This window comes from Rhagoletis pomonella, unplaced genomic scaffold, assembly GCF_013731165.1.
Source record: "Rhagoletis pomonella isolate Grant_MI unplaced genomic scaffold, Rhpom_1.0 Rhpom_scaffold_00008, whole genome shotgun sequence".
NCBI lineage: Eukaryota > Metazoa > Arthropoda > Insecta > Diptera > Tephritidae > Rhagoletis > Rhagoletis pomonella.
Window position 1 is genome coordinate 21,417,087 of NW_023458562.1, and position 10,635 is coordinate 21,427,721.

The window sequence follows — 10,635 nt, forward strand, 5'->3', positions numbered from 1 at the left end:
AGTCGCTCTCATTTACAGGATTTTGGAGGATTTCGGAGTACGGGAACATTTTTCCTGCAAGTTCGTGTAAAATCCTGTAAGTTCATGGAGTACTGGATCTGAGTTAGCATGGATCGCGATCCAAATATCGTGATAATTACTGACCGTGTGATAGAGCCCGATGGAGTAGAACCCGCTCAAAATATCGACTTTTTTTACTCTCTTGTTCTTGCGTGATCTGGTGTCCTTCGTTAACGGTTCTATGTACATGTAGAGTCGCAATTAATGGATAAAAACGTATTAACTGAAGTTGCACTTAAATACATCCCTGCTATTATTATCGTCGTGGATGAATCATCAGTGGCAAAAAATAAGATTTTTTCTACCAATCAGAAGGCACCAAGTCAGCGATTGAAGACAAAAGCACGGAGTTGTACCCGGAGCCATTCCTATAGAAATTACCAGTCCAAATTGAACACGACAGCGATTAAGTTAAAATAATGAAATTGGGCTACAGATACTGCGACATAATAATGTAAATAGCATAAGAAAATAGTAAGCAATGAACCAGAAGCTGACCCAACACAAAACGAAAAGAAATTGGATAAAGATAATTGTTGGAGACACGTCAGTCTTGAGCAATAACCGAAAGTGTAAACATGATTTAAAGTTAAAAAAAAAACATTTAGAAGAAGCTGTGTAATGCGACAATAGAAATATATCGTACATATACTTCGGATAAGGCCGTGCTAACATATTATTGATTGCGAACTTGTCAAACCTTAACGTTAAACGGAGGCAAACGGAATACACTATGGCAGCGACATCACCAGCAGTTTTTATAACTGTGCCCAAGTACGTGGCTTTAACACATAATCCAACTGTGACTTTGCCGAAGATAAGGCCCGCACCGACCACCACAGTACAGGGAACGCCCGATGGCGCAACTGCTGGAAATGTGGTTGTTGAGGATGGCGCCTCAGCACCAAGGGCCAAAAAACGTCGCTTGGACCACCTAACATGGGAAGAAAAAATACAGCGAAAGTAAGTTATTCTATTCTCAGTCTTCTAGTACAAGTCACCTTTTATTTTTCGTTATTTACATAGAAAATTAAAGAACCGTGTTGCTGCACAAACATCACGAGACCGAAAAAAGGCTCGAATGGAGGATATGGAAAAAGAAATCGACGAGTTAACAGAAAAAACAGAGTTATTGCAAAATAAGTGTGAAAGTTTGCAGGCTATTAACGAATCACTTCTTGAGAAGAACCATAAGCTTGATATGGAGCTAGAACTTCTACGTCAACAACTTAACGAGATGCAACAGCAACAAAAGCAGCAACAGGTGCAAGTTGCCAGGAATGCCGCCAAATTGGAATCTAAAAATGCTGCTAGTACTTGTGCCGGCTGTGAGTCCATACTCAATGGATCTGCAGTATCCATATATACTGACCCTCTGCCGCAGGGATCACCTCAAATGGACTCACAGTCGACAGAAGAACAACTGAAAAAGAGCAACTCAGTAGCGTCACTCTGGAGGATTGTTGCGCTTTGCCTACTCTTCAAGATATGCTCCTCATCGACGAAGAATTCGATGCCAGGAAGCTTGAAGAGCTTGCCGAAAGCCTCTTGGCCGATATCACAGCAGACATGGAAGCTGGTGATGGAGCGGGCAATGAAAATGATGCCAAAATTGCAAGCTGCACAGAGCGACTGTCTGGACCAGTGGTGGGGACCAAAACAAAGTGCTTGGAATCCAGCCAACATACAAAAACACGAAGTAACAGCATAAATGACCCAGACTGGGTAGACCCCGTCCAAGCAGATACAATTAGATTACAAAATAATCTACATGCAGCGACACAACATCTAACCAACACTATCAACGCCCCTATAACTATTGCGTCAGCAGTAACGCCTATAAAACTCCATCAAGTTAAAGTGGAAGATTCTCCTCCATCACCGCTAGATACTGTGTACGGCACATATGACGCTAAGACAAATTCTATAACAATAGTAATGGATGACGACACCGTACCGGTGAACGAAGCAGTAGAAGAGATATACTGTGATGGTGTAACGCCATCAAAAAATGATGAAATAAAATATCCCTCACCTGCCGCATCTCCCTCACATGTTTTCCTTAATGTCGTCGATGATTCTGACGATGATGACGACTTAATAGAACGTTTTCTGCGCCCCAAACGGCCACTAGCGAAATCTCCCGCACCATCACTACATTCGGCCGCATCAGATCATGGGTACGAATCAATTATTGGTTCACCAACATCTACAGCCACAGAGCACTTTGATACGGGTGCCGAAGATTTTGTCTGGCAGGGTAGTTTTAACGACTTATTTCCCAGTTTAATCTGAAAGGCATTAAAAAATATTTCCATTTGTTAGTGTTTCACCAATGCTCAGATATATTTGTATATTGTACAATAGTATGTAAATTATTCGCCATGTCACACAGATGCTGTAATATGCAATAGTTGTAGGTGTAGTTTTAGTCGTAAACTAAAAGGAAACCATTTATGTTCTCATTTTATAATTTATAAATCGCAATAAGTTGCGTTTGTAGTTGTAAAGAGTTACAGTTCTAAGATTGACAATTTATTATGGAATTTATATCGCTGGTTGTAGCAGTTAAGTTAATTTGCTAATTTATTTTGTAATCTAAGTGCATCTTTGAAATGGATGGAGCCCATTTGAAAAAAGCTTACAAATATACAATACATTATACCCAAGCCCAATGTATTAGTTTCATTTGATTGGCACAGTTGAAACTCGATCATCCGGGACTCCATAAGAGAATGTAGAATAAGGAAAAGAGGAGCATGGTTGTTGTTACTGTTTTTGTAACAGCATACAAATTCCCCAGTTTTTGGGGACTAATTCTGGAGTGACAGTCATTGGCCAGATCTGGGTCGTTCCGGTTACATAGACCCGACTGTCATAAGAGCATGGCTTTTGTTGTTGCTGTAGCGGCTACTCAACCCTGCTTAGATCGGTTGTCCCTCAACCGTTGTCGCCAAGCTCAACAAACGGGAGACCAGGAAGCGTGCAGCTTCGAAAGGGTTTGTCCATAGGTGCAAAGGTGTCAACTGAGTGGGGCTTAGGGGGAGCGGGCATGTCAAGAGATGCCCCGAGGCGTGGGGTGTCTCACCGCTTGCCGGGCACATCTTTATCTAATCTGCTCAGGTAAGAGTTTAACCTGCCGCAGTAGCTAGGGCCCGAATCGCGGCATTCGATATCGAACGTAACTCGAATAGAAATTGCCACTTCGTCTCATTCGATTCGAAAAGAATCACTCTATCACGACTACCACGAGAAACGACTGCCGTGCTGTTTTAGACACGACCAAAATCGCTTAGGGGGTTACAGTGCCAATAAAAGAGCCAATCCAAATATTCGACAACTTTATCCTCTCCACTTAATTTTAATATACTTCTTGTATATTTTATTTGATATACTGCGGCATATTCTTGTTTTCGTACGAATCGAAAATCACGAAATTTTCCTATAATTCTCTACACAAGAATTTCAAATTTTCGATTCGCACGAAAACAAGAATACGCCTCACTACTGTCTATTTTTGCGAAAATCCGAACTAAAAACGTTAACGCTATTTATCGCACTTTTCTTTTTGAGTTATGAAGCTTTCCCAGTAAACTAGCGATATACATACATACAGAGCCTGTTCGAGGCACGCAATAAAAGCGGCATTACTGCCGTACTGATGAAAAATGGCAACATTGTTGCAACTGCCCAACTGATAACACTAGTTTACAAATTTTAAGTTTCAAACGAGTACCTCGATAAAAAAAAGTGTATTCTAGCACAATTTGGGGTCGCTGAAAACGAAAATGACACTCATTTATTTTTCTGAAGAAGCGTTTCCGCGATTTCCGCAAAAAAACGTGTTTTTCGTGTCTTATTCCAGTTTTTCACCGAAATCTCCGAGGAAGTTAATGTTATGAAGCAATGATATAAATTTTTAGAAAGGTACCAACCTCCTCTTTACAGCAATATGTCGTTATTAGTAATCTAGAGATTATTACTTCCATAACAGCTGTTCAAAGTTAAAAAAATTGCCAGTTTTTGAGGTTTCTTTGGAAATTATTGAAATTTATCGACGTTTTACTATTGATTAAAAAATTTTTTGTCCGATACATGAAATTTTTAGTTCAAAATAATTGTATAACAAACAAATAAATCTAAAGATTGTCTAAATCGGACGAAAAATGTTGAAGTTATAACGTATTTTGTAAAATGATGCATATTCAGCTTCTGACATTCAAATTTCCCTTTTTTACACCTACACAGAAATAAATTATGATGCAGGGCTGGGGTTGAATCCATATCCATGGAATGTTACCAAAATGGTAAAAAACACAAAAAAAAGTCTATTTTGTGTTAATTTATATGCTGAATCAAAGTAAACATTGTACGGGGGAACAGAAATATCTCCAGTCGGTAAAATGCGTTACTGCTTGAGCGACATTGAACATCCGCTATATTTTCCTGCCCCGTTAGGTAGTTGAAAAAAGTCATCGGATTTCGTTTCGTATTTTTGTTGGACAGTTGTTCCTTTTGTGTTCTGACGTTTTTGCTCTAAGGAAAAAGCCCAAAATGTGCAATCTCTCACCGGATAAGTTTTGCTTTATTTGTGGTTTGTACATATTCAAACAAAGTGCTCGGAAAAAAATAACCACAAACATTTTAACTGCTTATGAACAGTATTTTGGAATTCAAGCCAAGAATTCGGATAAACATTGGACTCCAAACTCTGTATGCACCATATGTTTTGTACGATTAAGCGCATTCAAGCGCGTAAAGTGTGAAGTATTTTTAGGTTAAATGTAAGTTTGTGAAATTCTATGCAATTTTCTTTTAGTGACTTATACCTAAATATATCAACGGTTATACCTTGCATGGAGTAAAATAATTATTTTAAGAAAAAACTATTTAATAATATTTTGTACATTATTTTATTTATTACAGGTGCTCGAGTGTCTCTGAAAATGCACCTGCTCAATAGTCATTTGGACTTTTTTCCACCGAATTTGGGAGCTGAGAGCGACGGACAATGAGAAAGATTTCACCAGGACATTGCAACTATCAAAAAGCGGTATGAAGGTTTCTGGGATCAGGCAATGATGGGCGACTATTGTTGGATGCAACTTCGAAAAAACAGAATGGAACACAAACGAAGAAGTTTGACAGAAAAATCATATTTTCGACCTGAAGTGTGAAAATGTTAAAAACCTCGAATTGCTTGTATTTACATTAAGCGTCATAAATTCTACATATCTTCTTCGATCGAAGCAATATTCAGCTTAAATTGTATGTGACAGAATTGTCTTCAAATTGTTATCATATATATCTGCATTAAAATTTTTTTCTTATGAAAAAGTCAATAAACCTCATTCATTTCCAAAACAGCTAAAAAAATTACCATTTTTTTAACTTTGAACGGCTGCTGTGAAAGTAATAATCACTAGATTACCAATAATGACATATTGCTAAAAATTTGTCATTGCTTCATAACATTAACTCCCTCGGAGATTTTGGTGAAAAACTGGAATAAGACACGAAAAACAGGTTTTTTACAAAAATCGCAAAAACGCTTCTTGAGAAAAATAAACGTGTGTCTTTTTCGTTTTCAGCGACCCCAAATTAAGCTAGAAAGCACTTTTTATCGAGGTACTTTTTTCGTGTAAACTAGTGTAATACATTGCTAGAAATTCACACAGAACGTGATACTTTAATAATTCGCGCAACACTGCGGTTGTGATTGCAACTCGAGTAAGCCCACATACATAAATATCTGTAATTTTAATAGAAATAAAAATAACTTTTTTATAAGTAAAAATATTGGTTTATATTATATACTAAATTTTGCAGACTTATACAATTTAAGGGGGGAATCAAAACACATCAACACAAATCAAAATTTTTACAATAAACATTGTGACATTGATCATTTTTCCACATACCAGATCTTTTATATTGCTAGCCAAGATCAAAAAGTTTTTAGTAATAATCTACGTTATTCAATGGAAATATATACCTTGTGAGTATATACATACATATTTAGGTATGTATATATCTAAAGTTACTTTGCATTATCAATTCGTGCAAAGAATATGCATATGAACGCATATTAATTGAAGTTGTAAGTGCGCCTTGAAGTATGTATAAGGGAATGAATGTTGAGCGATTTATAGTTTTATTTAAAAAATCTCCCCCTTCGCATTTTTTGACGTTCATATTCTCTGGTAATTGTGTATGTAAGTTATAATTATTTTATTAAACACTTAATTGTGTAAACATGTCTCCTAATGTCAAGCATATAAAAATATGAACTGTTTCATATAAAATTGCCCTTTTCACGATTATACTACAATTTTTTTTAATATATACATACGATAAATTTAGTCAAATAGAAGATAATATCAATTTAAGAACTAGACATTATTCTTGTTTTTTTCCAGAATAATGTAATGTTGTTTTGTTTACTATGTAGTATTATAATTACTTCCACACGTGATAAGGTCGACGAATGAACCAATTTAAAATAATTTAGATTCCTTAATTTTGTACTCATAATTTCTATGCACTATAGATTTGTAAAATAAAAACCTGCTGGCCTATTTGCAATCTCATTGCACTTCTACATATGGATGTGTATGTATGTCTGTTCAATAGACTTTTGGCAAGATATAATATCGCACTTTGTTACAGTAGCGCACCCATGATGAATGATAGCGTGACATGTTACGCACTTGCACACGTTGTGTGCGATGTAGCAATACGGTCCATAAGAGAAGTATACAAATCAGCGGTGGCCAAGCGAAGCGAAGAAACAGAGGCAAAGCAAGAGCGCACAGCGCAAGTAAATCTCCGGCGTAATTAGGTTGACGTATTCGGCCCCATAACGAGCCGAGCAATAGGCGACGTCCCTGGAAAGTGTGTATGGTCTCGACGCCGACAAAGTATGCATTTGAGGGACTTACGCGGTATTTGTATTTGATAGCGCTACTTATACGTTTAAGTAACAAACCAGTAATCAGAACTGCCATAGATACATAACCAGCAAAACAGCAAACCAGTGGTGTAGTCGATTGTCGATAACTGCTATGTTTTTGCTCGTAGAAGTAACGTGCTACCGCGGTCAGTAAGTAAGGTGTAGCTGCATAGCGCAATAGCAACAAAGCTCCGAATCCCTCTCCTTGCATTTCAAATGACGAAGCCAAATGGTGCTCAAAAATAATAGCATCCATTATATAGACTACAAGCATGCCCGAAGAAAGCAACGCTGCACTATCATACCGCACATTGTCATAATAATATGACAGAGTGTTCCAAATTCCACCTTCATTTACCGGTATCCAAGTCAGCGACAATTGTTTGTACAAATAACATTCGGCGTAAAGCAGAGTTGATAGTAATGCGACACGATAAAATACCAGTTTAAACTCAACCAAATTTAACCATTTGGGATTTAATTGCCTGCCTTGTGCATAATCAACTAGAAAGTTGCCAGTTTTACCGTAAATATTAAGCTGTACTTGGGTCGATTTGCTTTTTAACATGTCCGATCGTAAGTAAGCCCATAATGATAAAATGAATGCATTAATAAATCCATATATACAAAATCGTAGTTGATGTTCTAGTACGAAGGTAGCCAATGGATAATTCAGATACTCTGCACAACCAGCTCCCAACGTAATTACGATTGCAATAGGCAAAACATTAAATTTATATTCAGCGCCATATTGTATACCACCAATACCGCTAATTCGATCAGTCGGTAGTCGAACATATCGACCAAATAACAATGCGGAGAGCACAAATACTCCTAGCTGAAAAGAGATATATGCAGCAACTGCTTCATTGTTGAATATCGATTTCCAGAGAGTGCTTTTTCCTAACGAATCAAGTTCGAACTTGGGCCATCTCAACTCGCACACGTTTTTCTGACAACTCCATTGCAAATAATAAACAATACAGGGTACCAATAGCATTAGTAATGTCGTACCCGCCCAGCCCCCAAATTCTTTTGGTATCTCCAGTTGGCGACAATTTTGTCCCAGTGCTGAAGTCGAGTATGAGTGCTGGGTGCTTATATTGAAGCTTTTATAGTGTTCTGTACCTTCCTCTTCGTCATCTTCGTCCGCGGGATCATTTGGCTCGTTATCAGAAAATTCTGCCTTGGACGAGGCGCCATCATCAAAGATAGACCGCGATATAGAGCGACTATAACGACTTTCCACTTCAGTGTTTGTAGTCGGAGTGTGTGTGCCTTCGCGTCTAACACCTCCGATCGTTTTTGAAACAGATCGCCTTATATAATCTGACAACTTTTTGAACTCAGCGTCCAATGCTGAGGTAGTCGAACGTATCTCAAAGGTCTTTTGGGTGCTACTGCTGCTAAAAGTGCTGTGCAATGAAGACGTCGACTTTGTTGTGAAACGCGGCGAACTTCTACCGGCTGTATTGATATTAGAACCAACAGCAGTGGGTATTCGGGTTTTGGATGCGGTCGTTTTTGGTGAAGGTGTCTAATGATATGTAAATTAGAATTTTATTTGAGTACATATTAAAATAGATTTATATTTTACAACTCACCTCTTTTACCTCTTTGATGGGAGAGGGATGGGATACGGGAGACGACCTAATCAAAATTGTTGTCGTAGACGGGGCTGATGCTAAATTTGACGCACGTGGCCGCGATGAGCGGCGTGTGCGCCCAGGTGAGGTTCGCCTCGGAGGAGAAACATTTGTTTTTGACGAACTTCTCTTGTTGGAAACATTGATATGCGTACTTGTAGTACTAACCTTTTCGGTAGAGGCTGCTCCCGGCTCTTCATTACGTTTTCGACGTCCGCTAGTGCGACGACCCTCCATTGCACTTGCTTTGTTTGTTTATATGTATTTGTCGTTGATATGTATAATCTTCTTTTAGCTCTATAACAAATGGGAATAGAAAACAAATAGATAATTACATATTTTTTATTCTGGCCGATTGTTTGGCCTCTGCAACGATTTTTCGCGCGCAACTCGGAGTCGACGTCGACGTTACTGTACATTTTGTTTTCGTTTGCATACACAAGCGGCACCCCCAAGTTTTTTTTTCTCTCGATGCCTCTTAAACACTCGAATTTCACTCACCAAATAAGGTAATTTATTTGTTTTTTTATAATTTTAGCCTGTGTACATTAATACTTTTTCAATAAACTAGATTTCCAATAATTTAGCCCAATTTTTAGAAAGGAATTTTTGAACACGAGTGATGCCGCTCCGACTTTTATGAGAAATGAAATGAATAGACGCCGATAGGGAGAGGAAATAGCAAAGAGTGTTGCCAGAATTTGTGTATAGCGCATTTCCATATCGAGCCGCAGTTATCCCCAAAAAATCCCCATTTTTCTTCTAAATCCCCATTTAAATCCCCTTAAGTAAGAAATAAAAAAAATATGTATTCTCATTTCTGTTACTTCGTTTTAATTACAGTTTTGAATACTTTTATATTACAAATTTTCACAGTTGTATAATATATATTATGAGATCATTTGGTTATTTACGTATAGCGGTTTCTTATTTTTTATGGTTTTTGGAGACTATTTAACAACAATGGCTAATGCCAATAAAACAGGCATTTTCCACGAATAATACTTTGACAAAGAAAATCTTTGTTTGAGAAATTCTTAAGGGCAGCCAGTAAAATATATGTATTTTAATTTCAATATGAATATTTTAAACCAAACAAAAATCCCCATCAAATCCCCACATCCCCACACGAAAAAATCTATCACCAAATGGATTCAGAAATCCCCAAAATGGGGCGAAATCGTCACATCTGGCAACTCTGATAGCAAATGCTTTTTGACAGAGAGAAAGAGAGCACGGCTGCCACTGGTTATATAAATAACCAACCAAAATCTGAAGAAAAAACAACCAAATTGAAAAATAAAACTACCGAATTTGTTATTCACTTATCTTTTACAGAAATCAAAACTTATCACAAAAAAACAAAATTCAACAATTTGGGCGTGTGTGAATCGGTAAGAAAGTTCTATGGGGAAAGCTGTTGAATATATTTTTACTATGGTGCGACAGTTTTGCCAATCTGCTGTGTGAAATGAAATCTTTTTTGACAGCAGTAAATTTTTGCTAACCGCAGATTTATGAGGAATAAAATATTATATTTTGAATTGAAATTAGTATTTTAAGAAAACATCTACCATCGTTGATTGCAATTCATCAATTTAAGCTTTTATTTAACGAAAAATTACTCACATCAACAATCTTTGCGATTGTCAAAATTTTCTATGCATTTGTCAAAAATTTCAGTAGCCTCATGAGCAGGCATGGGCAGAGAGTTAGCAGGTGCTAAAAGAGCGTAAGCGTCGCGTGTACGTATACAAGCGAGAGCGCAGCGATGAGAACACGACAGCATGCAAAATGAATTAGGCACACTAACACACTCTCACTTTAAGCTCACGCTTGTTTGTGGTAGTGCCCACCTCTGCTCATGAGCTACTGAAATTTTATTCACCTCATAGTTGTCAAGAATTTACTCGCCGCGAACTTTGTTACCGATTCACACACGCTCTTTGAGGCCAGGTTTTTTAAATGAAATTTTTT

The 10,635-nt window shown here is 37.5% G+C and overlaps 2 protein-coding genes across 3 annotated transcripts; one reads left to right on the forward strand and one right to left on the reverse strand.

The window, feature by feature from the left end:
* Positions 1-358: 358 nt before the first annotated feature.
* On the forward strand, positions 359-2,735 carry LOC118744395. Its single transcript, XM_036477394.1, has 3 exons — positions 359-1,023; positions 1,087-1,386; positions 1,434-2,735. The coding sequence occupies exons 1-3, from the start codon at positions 794-796 to the stop codon at positions 2,353-2,355; spliced, it is 1,452 nt and encodes a 483-aa protein (XP_036333287.1). The 5' UTR covers positions 359-793; the 3' UTR covers positions 2,356-2,735.
* Positions 2,736-5,826: 3,091 nt separating this feature from the next.
* On the reverse strand, positions 5,827-10,041 carry LOC118744389 (lamin-B receptor). 2 transcript variants are annotated; one of them, XM_036477385.1, is made up of 3 exons: positions 9,076-10,041; positions 8,617-8,955; positions 5,827-8,549 (listed from the first exon to the last, which is right to left on the reverse strand). In XM_036477385.1, exons 2-3 carry the CDS (start codon positions 8,893-8,895, stop codon positions 6,687-6,689), a joined length of 2,142 nt encoding a protein of 713 aa, XP_036333278.1. In that variant the 5' UTR covers positions 8,896-8,955; positions 9,076-10,041; the 3' UTR covers positions 5,827-6,686. The 2 variants fall into 2 exon arrangements, with proteins under 2 accessions (XP_036333278.1, XP_036333277.1); XM_036477384.1 differs by having other exon boundaries at positions 8,617-10,041.
* Positions 10,042-10,635: the final 594 nt, after the last annotated feature.

Coding starts and splice junctions, on each gene's coding strand:
- LOC118744395 (XM_036477394.1), top strand. CDS start 794: ATGGCAGCGACATCACCAGCAGTTTTTATAACTGTGCCCAAGTACGTG. Junction 1,024..1,086: donor GAAGAAAAAATACAGCGAAA/GTAAGTTATTCT, acceptor TTATTTACATAG/AAAATTAAAGAACCGTGTTG. Junction 1,387..1,433: donor GCTGCTAGTACTTGTGCCGG/CTGTGAGTCCAT, acceptor TATATACTGACC/CTCTGCCGCAGGGATCACCT.
- LOC118744389 (XM_036477385.1), bottom strand. CDS start 8,895: ATGGAGGGTCGTCGCACTAGCGGACGTCGAAAACGTAATGAAGAGCCG. Junction 8,550..8,616: donor CCATCAAAGAGGTAAAAGAG/GTGAGTTGTAAA, acceptor ACATATCATTAG/ACACCTTCACCAAAAACGAC.